Below are 19,299 nucleotides of genomic sequence, written 5' to 3'. Positions count from 1 at the left end.
AGATGTAATAGTTTGGCCTGTAGAAGCTGTATTGCTAGTGATGTGTGAGCTGGATAGAACGCCACCTGATTCAGAGTCCAGACTGAGTTTACAGGATCAGCAGTTTAAAAAAAAACAACTGAGCAACTTCAGATGTTTTTCAGTGATTCCATCTCAATCTTTTCTATGTGGCTCCCATCACCATAATCTCTGAGCATCCTGAACATTAATGAATTTATCTTCATACATTCTTCTGAGGTTGAGACGTATTATCCCCATTTTATAGACAGGGAATTGAGGCACAGAGACTAGCTTAAGCTCTCTTTCACTCTGTGGCAGAGTTAAACCAGGATTCTTGTGTCCCAGTCTTGTGCCTGAGCATCAGAACAATGAAACCCCGCAGTGTCATTTTTACAGTCATTCTTCACAGTAAAACCACATTTTAGGAACAATATACAATTGGAAGAAACTGTTAAAATCTCTGCCATGAGGCCAGAATTATTGAATTTTTTAGCACTCGGACAGTTGCCATTTGGAGCGCAGATCTATTCAGAGCCACCAGAATCAGTTCAAAACCAGGTTCCTGGGGAAAAATCAGAGGCATGAAAGTGTATATCTTGCTTTCTTCTGCAGAGTCTAACCATTCATTAAAGATGTGTCAAACGTTTAAGACATTCAGACATGATATGTATTAGTCTTCATTATACAGTGTCCCCAAATACAGAAAGAAGTCTGAGGGCAAATAAACATATTTTAGTACAACAAAATTACTTTTTAAAAAAAACACAAGTGTAAAAAGGGGGGGAATCCAGCTGATCTCCCTGAGCAAAAGTCTGAGAGGAGCAGGGTCATTACTATATTTATTAATAATGTTACTTGTGCCTAGGAGCCCCAGTCATGGATCAGATCCCTTTTATGCTAGGTACTGGACAAACATACAACAGGGAGATTGTCTCTGTTCTTGAGAGCTTACAAAGAGTAAGATGAGAGAATGCAACAGACAGACAGGAGAGAGCATGAGTCAATACTACTCAGCATGATAGGCAGCGCACAGCTGCCTAACCATAGTCATGGCTTTTGTAGGGGAATATTTCAAGGAGGGATTTGAAGGTGGACATTGAAATGCACATGGCAGTTTGTTGGCCTGTGATCATGTTACTTACTTACCTTATTTATTTATTGCAGTTACAAGAAACTCTGCGACAGAAAACATTTGCAGCTTCCACTGGGATCAAACATACAATGAATCCAATCTATCCAAGTTCAAACACTTTAGTGGAAATGACTCTTGGGTAAGAATTAGGTGGATAATTGTAATACTTTCATGTGCTTTCTATAGAGGAATTAGAGAAAATTTGTGTTTTTATTGTTGACTTAACTTGCCTTTCCATTTTTAAAGCAGTTAAGTGGCTACGGCCTAAAGGTCAGGCATTTTCTGTCGGTTACATAAACAAACTGGTATTTCTGAATGCTGATGTACTTATGGACATGAGGGAAAAATCATACCATTCACTGTTTTCATTTATTACTTTTGTCAGATTTTGTTCTCAAGCCAACTTAATATGCTTCTCCTTTATTTTGTACACAATTGCAAGTTACTGGAAACTTCATTGTGATGAGTCACTCTAATGTTTGGGCATCTTCAGAATAGTTTTTCTTCCAATTTTATTATTAAACTGTTTCTATTATACCATTCTGACACATTTATTTCATAATGAATGTAACATTAAAACTGGCATGCAATGGATAAAACTGTTTATAATCGCTGAAGACCTTTCTTTTGCTTTTTGTTATACAGTATGAAGAAACTGAAGGAGGAAATGGAAGGTGTTGTTAAAGAACTAGCTGAGAATAACCACATTTTAGAAAGGCAAATAGTAATTTTTACTTTTTGGTGGGGGGTGTTATAATTTGGTATGGAAGTTAATGGATGCAGGGAGCTAGAAAATGGGCAATTTTATCTCTTGGACAGCTGTAGTATAGACACCTGGTTCCAAATTGTTGCTCTGAGACATGTTTCAAGCTGATATGGCCACAGTTGTTGTCTTTATTTGAAAACAATGCTATTTGTTCCATTACTGTGGAAGTTAATTTGTGATGCAGGTAAAAGCACCAAGAGAGCTGAAATTACCTAGGGTCACTTAGTGGAAATAACTGTTGCTCAGAGTGGTGAATGCTGGATTTACACGGTATTTCTTGCAGTGATCCACAGGCTCGTATCTAACCTTTTTTAATTTTCAGATATCACTTTAAGTTTAATAACTATGGAATGATACCAATCTGTATTAGTCATTCTGCAGTTTTAGCATTAGCTGTAATGAAATAGCACTGAGAAAACAAGTCAATCATACTTTTTATAACCATTCTGAAACAATGCTTTCTTTAATGGCACTGAAAATGATTCTGTTCTGTCTACGCTAGCAGTCAAATCATTTTCATTCACTGGTTCAGGGGTTTCCATTGCAGATGGCAGCTATTAGTAATGGGTCCATTTCCTACACAGGTGTTACGATCTGCCTAAGGCCTCCTAGTGAGTCAGTGGTAGTACTGGGCTAAGAACTCACTTGTTCCTGGTTCTCGGTCCTGTGCTTAGATTATTCAGTGACCTGTTGTATACACGCTCTTCATGTGTCTCCAAGAATACTATTTTAAGAAATAAATGTGTGTTGGGGTGTGGCAAGAGGGGGGGAAGAACATAATTAAGTTATAGTTAAATGAACTCAAAAAAGAAACACGTTAATTTTATTCTAGAGTTAAGCGTTAATTTATTGTGTATTAAATCAAGTTTAATCAGCTAAGAATAAAATGTTTCTTTCACTTTAGATTTGGTGCTTTGACTGTGGATGGTGGCCTGCGGAATGTAGACTGTATCTAGTCAACAAAGGACCATGAAAAGACTGTTCATTTTTCACAGAAAAAAAAATGCTATAAGGGGCATTTAAATGCAGAAAAAGCATTCTGTACAGCAATTTTTTTCTGCAACTCTAGTATTTAACAAAATTATGTAAATATGTATATACTGTAAATATAACAATTATATCAGTTTTTTGTTAATGTTAAAATAGAATTACTGTTAAATTTTATGACCTGGTTATAAATTTTTTCCCTTTAAGGAACTATGGCAAAGGATTACGGCAATAATGCTAAATAGACATTCATTGAATATTGACTTTTGGGTCACGATTTACTGTTGTTTCTTGAAAGAGAATTTGTGGCTTGAACTAGCTTGCATTCAGAGAAGTTATTAATAGTTTTTAAAACAGTGGTCCCAAAACTGTGGGGCGGACCCCCTTAGGGGTGTGTGGAAGAATGTTTTGGGGGCACACAGCAGGGCCCAGGTCAGTCCCCACAGGGGATGGAGTGGGAGTACCGTCCAGCTGTGCAGTAATGCGGGAGGGGGGCATAGACAGATTCCATTACTGGTAAGGGGGGAGTTGCGACAGGAAAAGTCTGGGCACCACCACTGTTTTAAAGGGCGATTGGACTTCCCTTAATACCAGTGTGTTATTTCAGAACCTAGTCAATGACTCATGATCAACTACAGTACTTGAATGAAGACCATTTGATCTTGTCTTTGCATCTGTAATTCAATGTGAACAGCATGCATTTAGGACAAAGAGAGGAGATACATTTCTACCCCCTTGTCTACCAAGTTAATAGTCCACTTGTGTGTGAGAAAATAAATTCACAAGGTTTTTAGTCCTGTCCATGTTGGGTGCCATGTTCTCCATGATAATCATTTGGCTAAGTATTATGGGAGTTTAGTGTTGGAGTCCATAAATCACTTTGTCTTGCTTCAGTGCTAGTTTAACATCAGCAAAATAACTATTTTTTAAAAATGTGATTCTCAGAAAGGGACCAAAACCAACAAAGTACAGTGTCACAGCTTATGACTGATAAGATGTTAAACTTGGGAGGGAAAACCTAGTAATACTTTCTTACATCTGTGGTGCCCCATACTGAAGGCTTCTGGCATCTAACAAAAATTATTTGAAACCAAAAGCAGCTACTAAACAGAAAAGTTAGCACATTCAAAACCAGTAACTGCACGCAGCCCAACCCCAAATACAAAGTTAATACTACACCCTGCTCCTCCAACACTGCACAACTCAGCCCAAAACATGGAGAAGAAAACTGTCTCCTCCAAAACCTATGAAATTAAAAAGGAAGCAAATATCCTGAGTTTTGCCACTGATGTAGTCTGCTACATATTGTTGAGGAAGAGCATTCAAGGATCATGGGCCTTCTGGAGCAAAGGCCTCATTCTTTCTCTTTTGAGACAATGCCATGGATGGCCAACAGTTCCATCTCTGCCATTCCAGTTTGCAATAAGGCATGTAAGGTAACATGTAGTTTCTGAGATAGATTAGTCCTAGATTATTTCATGCTTTTTATAAGCACAGTAAAACCCTGAAGCGTGCAACCAAATAAAAAGCAGCCAGTAACAGGTACACATGTGTAAGACTCAGTTTTGTGATGTTTATTCCCCTGTCTTTCTGCCCCCATCACAGTACAGGAATAAAAATTTCAAAACATTAAAATGTATTTTATACTTAAAATAGAAATTATGAAGTTGGTGTTTCTGGTTGGTTGCTCCAGTCTTAAAGTAATATATACACTGCTTTACAGTCTCTAATACTGGGTTGCTTTCATTGCCTGTTCAAATATCATTTACCCCTACGTATGGTAAAAGATGCTCCTCAGCTTGCAAACTTTTTGGAAAAAATTGCTCTGCAAAATCGGTGCAGCAATTTTGTTGCCCAAAAAAGAGAGAAAAAAAATCCATTTTTTCTGGGTTAGCCATGTCATTTAAAAGTGTTTACTTCAAAGTATTTAAATTATGGGAATATTTTAGAGCCTGATTGTGTTAGCATGCACATGAATGACTTCATGTCGGTAATCCTGCTGAATGTTAGTAAACTTTATGTGCATAGATGTTTGAAGAATCAGGTTCTTAAATTGTACATAAATGTATATTGGAATAACAGATTATTTCTATGTCTATGTTATTTTGTTCATTATTTTAAGGAATTTTAACTTTGTAAAACAAATTATATTGGTTGAAAGATTGAATTTTCAGAGAAAAGACAATTGTAAGAGGAATAGAGGAGTCTTATTTCTCTTACATTGAAGCAGTCTGAATGGGGAGAGTTAATCGTTGTAAACATAGTTTGTATGCCACAGTGTACAGTCGCTTACTATTTTCACAAGGATGAAAATGTTTAATGTTTTTTTTTTCTATCATGTTGCTTCATAACATGTTCATTTTAAAACACTGCTGGTTTTAGTCTTGTAAATCCACCAATAATGTATATAGGCTTGTTAAAATTGTTTTGAAAAAGTAATTTGTTACAAACTGGCTAATGGACTTGAAGTAATCAGTTAAGCATATTACTGATTACTTTCTTATGAAACATCCCTTATTGGCTTTAGTCCTTGATGCATGGTGTGTGGTGTACCATGAGATTGGCTGCGTTCATACCAACTGTCATAATATTGTCAATCTTTAATATGGAAAGTATAGGTTTGCTAAGACAATGACAGTATTATAGGGTTTTTTTTCCCCTCTGAAACTGAATTACTACTTTAGAGTTATAGTGTTAAGTAACTGATTAAAGTAATACATTAGCAAGCCCGTCTACATATTAATTGTAAAATTGCATGAGTGAATGACTTATATACATAAATACAATATCAACCATTTATTCTAAGGTGTGTCTTTAATTTCCAGGCTTCTTTTCATCATTTATTTTCATTTTGTTTTGTAAAAATTGGCTTATAATTTTCATGATATACCACTATTTCCCCCTTAAACGCAAATGAAATATAAGGAATAAAATTACAAGTTTCAAACCATTATTTAGATTGCAGTAGCAGCAAAAATGTGCTCAGTACTGTCCTAATACAGAAAACAGCGTTTCTGTCCTGCGCAATAATGGAAGCACTAGCATAGACTAGATGCCAGCAGCAACAAACTTTTTCACCACTGTATTGTTTAAACTTGTTCTGAGCAGTGTGGGTGTGCACATGTTGTGTCCCCTCAGTGCTCATCCTACTGATACCTTTTCTGCACAGGAGCTCCCACTGAATCTTGCTAATTCAGTAGCAGAAGTTTTAAGAAAAAGGTCACTGTAGACACAGTATGTGGGATTTCATAAAATACCTACAGGGTATAATGCTACAGCATGGATTACAAAAGGCGGCAGGAGACACTTCACTCATAAACATTTTTAAAAGTTGAACAAGCCTTGAAAGGGAGTAAAAGTGAAACAAGGAACAAACAAGCTAGACAAACTGGTTTGGGTAAAATTAGAACCAGTCTCTAGCCAATTCTGAAACAGCTCGCTCTTTCATTTAAGTTTGACTGCTAAGTATTCCAATACATAATTTTCATGCATGTTTCCTACCTCTCACTTTCTGATTTTGATTATTTTTGATGGATGTATTAACTGTAATAGTTCCAAAAAAGACTAATCTCCCACCAACCAACCTGAGACTAATCGTTTAATTGAAGCAGAGAGGAAAGGTATCAACCCTTAGCCCTAGTGCTTTCCAAAAAGCATTATTGTATACAGAGGAGACTAGGGTCTGGTCTATGCAAAAAGGTTTACCACCACAGCTGTGCTGGTTAGGAGTGTGAAAAAATCACAACCTAACGAACATTGCTATGTGGGCAAAAGCCCTAGTGTAGATGCAGTTCTACCAGCAAAAAAATCCCTTTACCTATATAGCTTATTTCATGCATGGAACTCTTGCCAGTATAAGCTATATTTCCACTTCAAGAATTTGCCAGAGTAGCTATACTAGCAAAAAATCTAGTTTCAACAAGATCTAAGCATGCATGGAAGAACCTCTGCAGTACTGTAGCAAGGTCATGTAGAAACTGCTTTAATTAAGGTTATAAAAGTTACTGTAAACCTTTTTCAGTCATTCAAACTTTCTAAAAGCTTTGCATCTTGAACTGAAGTTTTTCATGTTTAGTGCCAACACAAAGTTTATTTTGATTAACTGAAGCACACTTCAATCAAATCTGAGTTCTGTAGAGCTTAAAAAGCAAGTTTTCCTATTTAATAAGAGTGCGACTTATTTGTATCACAAAAACAGATGAACTGTTACATGTGAAACTTTGTATGGCTATAGACCTTGCTCTGCAATGCACATGATTCACTACAGTTTAGAAATATGGGGTGAAAAAATTAGGGTTGTTGCTGTTTAAAATTTGCCCAGCTACTCATATTAAACACAGCTAAGTTCTGAGTTATAATTTAGCTTACCAATAAAATCCCTAGTCCCTTACTTGCTAAAAACCAGTGTGGGCATTTTTTCAAAAGTTTAAAGGAATCCCAGAACTTGGAAAAGGGATCTCCCTCCTGGACTACTCCAGTATTCTCCACCAAACTACTTTTGCCCATGGCTTAGGGCACATTGGGACATTTTGCTATAAGGTAAAGCTTCTCTGTGCAGGACACAGCTTTCTGAGCTATGAGTCCAAGACTGTGGCACAAACTTTCAAAAGAACTTATCAGCAGAAACCTTAGCACCTTCCCCTCTAAGTGCCACTTCTTCCACCTTGTCTTCTCTAATAAACATGTACATTAAACAAACAAACTCTATCAAAATGAAATACTGCACTGCACAAAATTCTCTGGGGGAAGAGGTTGAGAGCGAGAGAACAAACTACATAAGACAGACCTTAGTCAGGTTCAATGTACTACTGGATCGCGCTCACGTACTATGGGGATGAGGGCAGGTGGTATAAGGGTCTATTATGGTATAGTGGTAACTGGGCCATAGTTAAGATCACATTATAGTTTTAAGAGGAATTTTAAACTTGTATTTGTAAAAATCTCAAAAATGGCAAAAAATACAAACTTTGAGCATTTTGAAATTTTCATGGTGGTTTGATAAAAAGATGAATTGATACAGAAAGATTAAAAAATCATCCTTTCTGGTGATTTTATACACAAGATTGTCCCACTTTTCTTTGTACCCCTTTTGCAAGAAACCTAAAATACTATGCAATCTGTCTTTTGGGTACATTTTTGTTCCTTGTGTATTGATTCTCACGAAAGCTTATGCTCAAATAAATTTGTTAGTCTCTAAGATGCCACAAGTACTCCTTTTCTTTTTGCGAATACAGACTAACATGGCTGCTACTCTGAAACCTGACAGTAGTGTGTGTCTATAGAATATTTTATTTCTATTTAGTCATAACACAAGCTATGTCAAATTTGAATTTGGTGACATTCGCTCTGGGAAGGAGAACATTCCTGAGCTGGGAAAGAGGAGAGCAGGAGTTTGTATTGTCAATTTTAAGTGCTCTTGCAATTCACTACCCTTATGATTGACTACACCCACAAACCCCAACCTAGAAGACAGGGAAGAGGTGTTGAAACTCTTCCCCCTCGCCCTCTGCAAGCAGAGAATCTAGGTCTCTAATATGACAAACCCCAATCTTGTCCACTGCATCACACAGTTTCCTTTCAGAGTGAGTAAACCAGATTTCCTTTTCCTCTCTGTAACTACTGTAAACCACACTCCTCTCCCAGAGCCAAGTACAGAATCCAGGATTCCTGATTGCCAATATTCTACTACTGACTGGTAAACAGTTGTGTAATCCATTGTTAGTGTGTGTCAATTCCTCTTCCAGTGGCTGTTCTATAACAGGACTAGTAATTACTGTATTTCTGTAGCTCAAAAAGTAAAGGCCTAAGCTAGGGATCTGAAGGTCAAAGAATTCAAATCCTGCTGCTGGACTATGTGAAGGCTGGCATGGTCACATGTGATTCATACAGTAAAAAGATGCCTTTAAAACAGGTTTGTACCTAAAAACTATGACAAACTGTAAATTATGGTATGGATCGCCAAAATGCATGTTTTGCATTTCACCTCTATCTCTCTCACTTTGCTTGTAGCCCATTGGTCAAAGTACGTGTTGTGTCCCCTCAGTGCCCAACCCAGAGAGGATGAGAGTCTGTAACAATTCTCATCATGAGAATGTGGCTTTTCAGCACAAGCCATAAAGACTCATGCTTTTAGCTCTGAAAGTTGTTTCAATCACTGGTGTTGGCCACATGGCAGCCATCATACTTTCAGGTGTCCATAGTAGTATGTTTGAAGGTTGAAAGGAATGCTTCATACTGGAGATGCTGCTGGCTGTATCCAGGTTCTGGAAGTCCACAACAGGCTGTGAAGTGTTTCAGTAAGTGAATGATTACACAGACTCCTTCTCAGAAGTTCCCTCCAGATGACAGGTTATATCAGGGGTGGGCAAACTACGGCCTGCGGGCCACAACCGGCCTGCCAGCCGTTTTAATCCGGCCCTCTAACTCCCACTGGTGACCAGGGTGTGGGGCTTGCCCCGCTCCAGCCAGGGAGCAGAGTTGGGGGCCGCTCCACGTGGCTCCCAGAAGCAGCCGCATAGCCCCCCTCTGGGACTCCAGCCGGGGAGCAGGGTTGGGAGCCGAGCCATGCGGCTCCCGGAAGCAGCAGCATGGCCCCCCCTCCAGCTCCTATGTCATAGGGGCAGTCAGAGGCCTTCATCCTGCATGCTGCTCCCACCTCAAGAGCCGCCCCTGCATCTCCCATTGGCCGGGAACCGCAGCCAATGGGAGCTGCAGGGGTGCTGTCTGTGGACGTGCAGAGGTACCAGACAGCGCCACGCATAGAAGCCTCCTCCTGGGGCTCAGGGCTAAGAGTGCAGGGTCTGGGAGAGAGTTATGGTGCGGGAGGGGGCTCAGGGTTGGGATGCAGGATCCGGAAGGGTGTTAGGGTGCGGGAGTGGGCTGGGGTTAGGGGTGCAGGGTCTGGGTGGGAGTTAGGGTGCAGGAGTGGGCTGGGGGTGCAGTCTCTCGGAGGGAGTTAGGGTGCAGGAGCAGGCTGGGGATGGGGGGGTCTGGCCAGGAGTTAGGGTGCGGGAGGGGGTTCAGGGCTGGGGCAGGGGGTTGGGGTGCGGAGCACTTACCTGGAGTAGCTCCCATTTGGTGTGGGGTGTGCAGGTGCAGGGAGTTCAGGTGGCTCATATTTAGCTTGTGACCCCCAGATCCCTTTTTTCAGTACTCCTACCTAGGCAGTCATTTCCCATTTTTTGTGCGTGCAGCTGATTGTTCCTTCCTAAGTGGCGTACTTTGCATTTGTCCTTATTGTATTTCATCCTATTTACTTCAGACCGTTTCTCTAGTTTTTCCAGATCATTTTGAATTTTAAATTTTGAATTTGTAATGAAAGAGTGTCATGAAGCAGAGGCACAAGGAGGTAGAGTTAAAGTTGCAACATTCATTTTAACTGGCTTCTTGACTTTGAAGGGCTTAACTCTAATGCTGCTTCAAGTGCCTACGTAGGAGACGCTCAAAAATAAGGTGTTTCGGTCTCCACTGCTTCCTGCTCCGCTAGCTTGCAAAAGATTAAGCACAGACCTCATAAAAAAATACATATATTAAAAAATCTCAAACTTTGTGTAATGCTCTGTGATTGATGAACCCAGCCACCGTTGACCAAAGCTGCCAGAATGTAATTGTCCTTGACCAATATACTTAAATTGCATTTTTGTCTTGTAGTTTTCAAAGCATTTTAAAAAAAAAAGTAAAGAAGTGTTATTAGCATATTGCAGAGCACAATAAAAAGGAAGAGACATATGAAGCAATCTGCTGGAGATGCAAGCTGATCTAGGAGATAACTCATGGGTTTAGCACAACAGAAAGATGGGCTTTGTTTCCAGCTCTGCTACAAAATTCCTCTGTGACGGTGAGAAGTCCCTTAGGCTCCCTGAGGTACAAAGAGGTTATCTGTAAATAAGAGTAATATTTGAGTCCCACCACACTCCCCAGCAGTTTCTGGGAAGCACAGAAAATTAAGAGTAGGAGTGTAAGTAATAAGACTAGAATTCAGAAATTCTTGGTGTCCAGCCCTGGGGAGGATATCCATTCTATTCAATATTAACAAACAGAATTGTTTAGTGACAGGGTTGCATCATAACACAGCTTTGTCAAACTTGGACATTAATGCAAAACTTTAACAGTGACTTCATATGCTTTTATATACATTGTATGACAGATTAGCATACTGTCTGTCTGACTGTCACACATTCCAAACATTTGGGAAGTTATTCTGAGTTAGTACTACTGAAGTCACTGTCAAGGTTTTGGATTAGACTGCAACTTTGACGGAGTTAAGATGTGAATTGTTTTTGGGTATCTGTTGGAGATTGATGTGAAAGCTTTAAGGAGCATTAGAAGATGTTATCAACAGTGATCAGGCACTGTGAAGGTGGAAAGGAATGCATGAGTTTTCCCCCTTAACTTATCTCTTTGTATTTAATATTTTGGGTTGCTGGGGTGTGTCCCCTCCTGACACAACCTTACCCGTCACTAAATGTAGTTTTTGTTTGTTAATTGTCTAGTTTTTTTTTTTTATAATGTGTTGGTGTATCTCAATGGATAGCTCCTCAGATTCAGGGAAATGAGGATCTGTACGTGCTGGGGAATCGCAGGGAGAAACAGTGATTATGAAGTTGCTTCTATGTCAACCTGACAGAAGAATATGAGAGGCTTATGCCTTAGTAATATCCTTGTGTGTGTAAGATTTTACCTTCATTTAAGTTACTGTAAGTAAACATGCAAAGAGCAATCCTCCAAGTTTAGCAGTGACAATATGACCCAGGGAATAGAAATTGTATGGCAGGCCATGAATGCTCACAAAATTGAGGCTGGGGGTGAGGGCTCCGGCATGCAGCCAGAAATGAGGAGTTCAGGGTGCGGGTGGGGGCTCCGAGCTGGGGAGTGGGGTGTATCAGAGGGTAAGGGCTCCGGCTGGGGGTGTGGGCTCTGGGGTGGGTCTGGGGATAAGGAGTTTGTGGTGTAGGAGGGTGCGCAAGGCTGGGTCCGAGGGGTTTGGAGGGCAGGAGGGGGATCAGGGTTGGGGCAAGGGGCTGGGGTGTGGGAAGGGGCACAGGCTTCGGCTGGGGGGTGCGGGCTCTGGGGTGGTGCTGGAGATGAGGAGTTTGGGGTGCAGGAGGGTGCTCTGCGCTGGGATCGAGGGGTTCAGAAGGCAGGAGGGGGATCAAGACTGGGGCAGGGGGTTGGGGCAGGAGGAGAGGCTCAGGGGTGCAGGCTCTGGTTTGTGCTTACCTCAACCGGCTCCCAGAAGCAGCGGCATGTCCAGGGGCAGATTTACCATGAAACACACAGTGCCCTGGCACAGGGCCAGGCACTCGGGCAGCTCAGCACCGGCGTACCCCCTCCGGGGGGGCTGCTCCATGGGATGGGGGCTATGGGAAACAGGAGAGGAGGGAGGGAGGCTCACCTGCAGCTTCAGGGAACCAGGCAGGAGGTGCGGGTAGCGAGAGCGCTGCGAATGCAGGCCGGAGGATTCAGGAGAAGCACAGGGCAGCCGCTTCTCTCTGGCTGCCCCTGCTCCTCCTGAGTCCTCCAGCCCATGCTTGCAGGGCCGGATTCAGAAAGGGGGTGGGGCTTTAGGGGCTGCAGCCCTCGACTCTGGGGCCCACTAAGCCCTGGGCTGCAGCCCGTAAAGCCCTTGCGTTCCAGTCCTGCCTGGTGGAGGGTCGGGGTGGAGGCGGCTCTGAGAATCATGGCCAATGGGAGCTGTGGGGGGTGGTGCATGCGGGGCAAGCACAGGACCACACGGAGCCACCTGAACTTCCTCCACCTGCACCACCGCACCAAACGGGAGATGCCACAGGTAGGTGCTCCACACCCCATCCCCCTGGCCAGATGCCCCATCCCCAGCCTGTTCCTGCACCCTAACTCCCTCCCACACCCCCAACCCTGAGCCCCCCCGCACCCTACCTCCCACCCAGACCCTGCAGCCCCAGCCCACTCCCACACCTTAACTCCCTCCCAGACCCTGAGCCCCCTCCCGCACCCTACCTCCCACCCAGACCCTGCAGCCACAGTCCACTCCCACACCTTAACTCCCTCCTAGACCCTGCACTCCCAATCCTGAGCCCCCTCCCGCACCCCACCTCCCACCCAGACCCTGCAGCCACAGTCCGCTCCCACACCTTAACTCCCTCCCAGACCCTGCAGCCCCAATCCTGAGCCCCCTCCCGCACCCTACCTCCCACCCAGACCCTGCAGCCCCAGCCCACTCCCACACCTTAACTCCCACCCAGACCCTGCAGCCCCAGTCCACTCCCACACCTTAACTCCCTCCTAGACCCTGCACCCCCAACCCTGAGCCCCCTCCCGCACCCCACCTCCCACCCAGACCCTGCAGCCCAGCCCACTCCCACACCTTAACTCCCTCCCAGACCCTGAGCCCCCTCCCGCACCCCACCTCCCACCCAGACCCTGCAGCCACAGTCCGCTCCCACACCTTAACTCCCTCCTAGACCCTGCACCCCCAATCCTGAGCCCCCTCCCCCACCCTACCTCCCACCCAGACCCTGAAGCCCCAGCCCACTCCCACACCTTAACTCCCACCCAGACCCTGCAGCCCCAGTCCACTCCCACACCTTAACTCCCTTCTACACCCTGCACCCCCAACCCTGAGCCCCCTCCCGCACCCCACCTCCCACCCAGACCCTGCAGCCCAGCCCACTCCCACACCTTAACTCCCTCCCAGACCCTGCACCCCCAACCCTGACTCCCCTCCCCCATCCTACCTCCCACCCAGACCCTGCAGCCCCAGCCCGCTCCCACACCTTAACTCCCACCCAGACCCTGCAGCCCCAGTCCACTCCCACACCTTAACTCCCTCCTAGACCCTGCACCCCCAACCCTGAGCCCCCTCCCGCACCCCACCTCCCACCCAGACCCTGCAGCCCCAGTCCACTCCCACACCTTAACTCCCTCCTAGACCCTGCACCCCCAACCCTGAGCCCCCTCCCGCACCCCACCTCCCACCCAGACCCTGCAGCCCAGCCCACTCCCACACCTTAACTCCCTCCCAGACCCTGAGCCCCCTCCCGCACCCCACCTCCCACCCAGACCCTGCAGCCACAGCCCGCTGCCACACCTTAACTCCCACCCAGACTCTGCAGCCCCAGTCCACTCCCACACCTTAACTCCCTCCTAGACCCTGCACCCCCAACCCTGAGCCCCCTCCCGCACCCCACCTCCCACCCAGACCCTGCAGCCCCAGCCCACTCCCACACCTTAACTCCCTCCCAGACCCTGAGCCCCCTCCCGCACCCCACCTCCCACCCAGACCCTGCAGCCCCAGCCCGCTCCCACACCTTAACTCCCTCCTAGACCCTGCACCCCCAACCCTGAGCCCCAGAAGGAGAATGCAGGGAAAAAATGAAAAAAGAGGGGGGGAAGGAAGATGAAGCTGAGCACAGGGCCGCACTAACTCTAAATCCACCACTGGGCATTTCCCTTCTCCTACTTCTCCCTGAGGCACAGCCCGGCGGCACTGCACGCTGCCCCGTCCGCAGGCACCGCCCCTGCAGCTCCCATTGGCTTTGGCTCCCGGCCAATGGGAGCTGCAGGGGCGGTGCTTGGGGCGCGGGCAGCCTGCAGAGCGGAGGCCCCTGACTGCCCCTATGACGTAGGAGCCGGAGGGGGGGGACCGTGCAGCTGCTTCCAGGACCCTCCCGTGGCGCGGCCCCGGACCCTGCTCCCTGACTGCGGCGCCGGAGGGGGCAAGCCCCAGACCCCACTCCCCAGCGGGAGCCAGAGGGCCGGATTAAAGCGGCTGGCGGGCCGGATACGGCCCCTGGCCCTAGTTTGCCCACCCCGGGATCATACTTAGAAGGCCCTGAGTGCAGGGGGCTGGACTGGATGACGTCTCCAGGTCCCTTCCAGTCCTAGGCGTCTATGTGGCCACGTGCCATTTTTCTGGTCGGAGAGTCCTCGGACCTCTCATGCCCTCTGCACGGTGCCGTCTGTTCATGCCCCTTCCGAGGCTGAACAGCCCGTCACAGTAACTGACACGAGTAAACCGGGTCCCTGCCCTCCAGCTGCTCCGCGCCCACCAGCAGGGCCGGGCAGAGGAGGGAGGGGGCTCTGTGACACCGGATCCGGCCGCCGTCTCCGAGCGCTGCCCTGGCTGTGGTGACACCTGATTCCCGGGGAGGAGGCAGCGTGGGACACGACCCCCCCCACACACACACACACTCCCCTGGGCACTGGCAGAGGGGCCCTGTGACCCCAGTCCCGCCTCCCAGCCCAGGCGCTGGCAGAGGATGGACGGGGCTCGGCCCTGGTCTGCTCAGCGCCCGCCCTGGGCAGGTGCAGCCACAGGCTGCGCGGTGCCTCCTGCCTGGGCGGCTGCAGCCGGGCGAGCCCGGGCGGCGCGTCCTGCCTGAGGCGCCTCCCGAAGCTGCGGGCTGCGCATGGCGGCGGCGGCCCCCGAGCCCGGCGGGCTCCCGCGGGCGAAGAGGAGGAGGCTGCCGCGAGTGCCGGTGGTGAGGGCGCCCCGGGCGGCCGGGCCCCCCGCGCTGCCGGCCCTGGAGCTCTTCATGCCGCTGGGGGAGCAGCAGCCGCCGCAGCCCTGCGCGGGCAGAGCCGCAGCCCCGGGCCCGCTCTGCGGCCGCCGGCGACCCGGCCCGCAGCGCCCCCGCCACGTCCGGACCATCTTCGAGCCCGAGCCCGAAGGGCAGCGGCACCGCTTCAGGCTGCAGGAGGCGGTGAGGACCTGGTGCGACTTCTGCTGCCACTTCATCTTCTCCCAGAGCCTGCGGTGCGCGGGTGAGAGCCTCCCCCCCCCTCCAGCCCTCCAGCGCTGGTGGCCTCCCCCGCCCTCTCCCCTGCCCTTGGCGTCTTCTCTCTTCCCCCTTCCCTCGTCTTGTCCTGCCTCCTCTTCTCCTTCTGCTTTTCTCACCCCCTCTTCTCCAGTGGTCTCAGCTTTCCTCCTTCCCCCCTTCTCCTCCTTTCTGTTCCTCTCCTTCCCCCGCCAGGAACAGGGCGATGTTGGGTTAGCGCCATGTTCAAACAAAATTCCATGGTCTAGGTCTGTACCTCGCCTTGCACAGGGCCTTTGAACATGGTTGGGTACCTGACATGAACCAGCTAAAGCTGACTGGGAACCTAGTTTGGTCACAGTTGTGCTTAAGCCAGGTGACAAGTTATGAAATAGGATTGTAAGGCATCTAATGACATGAGAAATATCTACAAGTATTTGCTGGTGTAAACACTTAGGAGGGCAAGAAGCTGCTTAGGGTGGTTACAAGGAAATACAGGGTGACTGAGTAATAGGGTGGAATTTAACAGAAACATTTAGGTTGTACATCAGGAAAAACTGGCTAATGTTGAGATCTGTTCCTGTGGAATAGTTACCCAAAGGGCGTGGTGGGAGCTTCATGACTTGGAACACTTAAAACTAGACTAGACAAAAAACTGAAAACACACAGTAGGGAACAATTTTATATTGGCAGAGGAATGGATTATGATTTTCTAGATCTTGCCCAGCTCTGACTTCTGTATTACCCAGAACTGTTGTAGGTAGAATCATTGTAATTATTATAATTTTTCATATTCTAGAAATTAGAGAAGGAAAATGTATTAGGTCATCTAGTTCATCCCTCTGCCATCACAGGGTTGTCCTTGCAGCATGTTTTCCGGTAGCAGGGTTTTATTTTTGTATTATTTCTGATGTGGGGAAGAGGAAAGCCAACTATTGGGTTTTAAGTACAACCATTTTCTTGAGATCTCAACTAGTTTTAGCTACATCTCCATCATTTTCAGTCTCATTTTTATTTTGTCATTGCTCCGATAGCATACTTCATATATTTGTATAGGTGTGTTTTTGAAAGTTTGTACATATAACAAAACCACTAGAAAGAAAACAATAGTTATGCTCTGTGAACTTGATTTTGTGTGTGAAGACTGGAAGGAGATCTGAGGTGGTTTTTAACTTGGTGCTCTGAAACTAATTTTATCTTGCTTAGTAGAGCCGTTTTGCAACCCAATTTTCAATCTATACTTCCTCCTTTTAGCAGAACACCATAGTACATACCTTAGATACAACAGATTTGTGATATAATTTATGGAAGTGTGTGCTATGGACCAAACTAACCTTCCCTGAAGCAGTCCTGAGATTCAGTCCAGACAAATGTGTTTTCTTCAGATCACTGACACCGTGGACAGGTTTGCAAAAAGAAAAGGAGTACTTGTGGCACCTTAGAGACTAACCAATTTATTTGAGCATAAGCTTTCGTGAGCTACAGCTCACTTCATCGGATGCATACTGTGGAAAGTTTAGAAGATCTTATTATATACACACAAAGCATGAAAAAATACCTCCCCCCACCCCACTCTGCTGCTGGTAATAGCTTATCTAAAGTGATCACTCTCCTTACAATGTGTATGATAATCAAGTTGGGCCATTTCCAGCACAAATTCAGGTTTTCTCCCCCCCCCCCCACAAACTCACTCTCCTGCTGGTAATAGCTTATCTAAAGTGATCACTCTCCTTACATTGTATATGATAATCAAGGTGGGCCATTTCCAGCACAAATCCAGGGTTTAACAAGAACGTCTGGGGGTGGGGTAGGAAAAAACAAGGGGAAATAGGCTACCTTGCATAATGACTAAGCCACTCATGCAAGGTAGCCTATTTCCCCTTGTTTTTTCCTACCCCCCCCCCCCAGACGTTCTTGTTAAACCCTGGATTTGTGCTGGAAATGGCCCACCTTGATTATCATATACAATGTAAGGAGAGTGGTCACTTTGGATAAGCTATTACCAGCAGGAGAGTGAGTTTGTGAGGGGGGGGAAGGGGGGGAGAAAACCTGGATTTGTGCTGGAAATGGCCCAACTTGATTATCATACACATTGTAAGGAGTGTGATCACTTTAGATAAGCTATTACCAGCAGGAGAGTGGGGTGGGAGGAGGTATTGTTTCATGCTTTGTGTGTATATAATAAGATCTTCTAAACTTTCCACAGTATGCATCCGATGAAGTGAGCTGTAGCTCACGAAAGCTTATGCTCAGATAAATTGGTTAGTCTCTAAGGTGCCACAAGTACTCCTTTTCTTTTTGCGAATACAGACTAACACGGCTGTTACTCTGAAACATGGACAGGTTTGTGGTACATCCCTCGATCTGGTTTTCTGCAGTAAGTATCTTAAGTTCGTTGAAAAGATACCATCAGTCTGAAGCCTACTCAGTTTTACAAAATGAGTTAAAAGTAGCTTCAGATACTACACTTGCCCTTGCAGCCACTTGCTAATTTTTGTCATTTTAGGACCACATTTGTAATCTGATGTTAACACTGAAAATGCCTTTTTTCTGTTTATGTGTATTAAAATTAGGAATTGAGATGGGATAGGACACTGGTTCAGGTTTCTTCAGAGGGGTACTGATATGTATTTTTGCTGTTTACACAACAAACCTAATGTGAAGGAACCACATGGGCACAGTAGGATCCAAATAACTATACACAACATGTAAGGCCAAGCGCCCTAGCTACATATATACACTGCTGCTGTGGCTGGGTTGTGGTAACTTCTGAAACACAAAAGACAAATGAGGGCCACTAGAGGGCCAGCAACCTCTTTGAAGGGGTACTACCCAATTCTTGCACATTATCTGTACAAAGAATCAATCCTTAAGCACTTGCATGAGAGGAAAGTGATCAGGAACAGCCAGCATGGATTCACCAAGGGAAGGTCATGCCTGACTAATCTAATCGCCTTCTATGATGAGATTACTGGTTCTGTGGATGAAGGGAAAGCAGTGGATGTATTGTTTCTTGACTTTAGCAAAGCTTTTGACACGGTCTCCCACAGTATTCTTGTCAGCAAGTTAAGGAAGTATGGGCTGGATGAATGCACTACAAGGTGGGTAGAAAGCTGGCTAGATTGTCGGGCTCAACGGGTAGTGATCAATGGCTCCATGTCTAGTTGGCAGCCGGTATCAAGTGGTGTGCCCCAAGGGTCGGTCCTGGGGCCGGTTTTGTTCAATATCTTCATAAATGATCTGGAGGATGGTGTGGATTGCACTCTCAGCAAATTTGCGGATGATACTAAACTGGGAGGAGTGGTAGATACGCTGGAGGGGAGGGATAGGATACAGAGGGACCTAGACAAATTGGTGGATTGGGCCAAAAGAAATCTGATGAGGTTCAATAAGGATAAGTGCAGGGTCCTGCACTTAGGACGGAAGAACCCAATGCACAGCTACAGACTAGGGACCGAATGGCTAGGCAGCAGTTCTGCGGAAAAGGACCTAGGGGTGACAGTGGACGAGAAGCTGGATATGAGTCAGCAGTGTGCCCTTGTTGCCAAGAAGGCCAATGGCATTTTGGGATGTATAAGTAGGGGCATAGCGAGCAGATCGAGGGACGTGATCGTTCCCCTCTATTCGACATTGGTGAGGCCTCATCTGGAGTACTGTGTCCAGTTTTGGGCCCCACA

The 19,299-nt window shown here is 46.1% G+C and overlaps 2 protein-coding genes across 5 annotated transcripts in view; both read left to right on the top strand.

The window, feature by feature from the left end:
- Positions 1-5,680, top strand: part of TBK1 (TANK binding kinase 1) — a 55,888-nt gene extending 50,208 nt beyond the window's left edge. For all 4 annotated transcript variants that reach the window (XM_048835922.2, XM_048835919.2, XM_048835921.2 and 1 more), the window contains 3 exons: positions 1,165-1,271; positions 1,778-1,849; positions 2,803-5,680. In XM_048835922.2, the coding sequence (XP_048691879.1) occupies positions 1,165-1,271; positions 1,778-1,849; positions 2,803-2,854 (231 nt within the window). In that variant the 3' untranslated portion in view covers positions 2,855-5,680. The remainder of the gene's footprint in view (positions 1-1,164; positions 1,272-1,777; positions 1,850-2,802) is intronic.
- A 9,073-nt stretch (positions 5,681-14,753) lies between these two features.
- Positions 14,754-19,299, top strand: part of RASSF3 (Ras association domain family member 3) — a 171,467-nt gene continuing 166,921 nt past the window's right edge. The window contains exon 1 of the mRNA XM_048835912.2: positions 14,754-15,629. Within this exon, the coding sequence (XP_048691869.2) occupies positions 15,275-15,629 (355 nt within the window). The 5' untranslated portion in view covers positions 14,754-15,274. The remainder of the gene's footprint in view (positions 15,630-19,299) is intronic.

Source organism: Caretta caretta, chromosome 1, assembly GCF_965140235.1.
Source record: "Caretta caretta isolate rCarCar2 chromosome 1, rCarCar1.hap1, whole genome shotgun sequence".
Taxonomy (NCBI): domain Eukaryota; kingdom Metazoa; phylum Chordata; order Testudines; family Cheloniidae; genus Caretta; species Caretta caretta.
The sequence above is the reverse complement of the archived record's forward strand: the minus strand, read 5'-3'. Positions and strand labels throughout refer to the sequence as shown.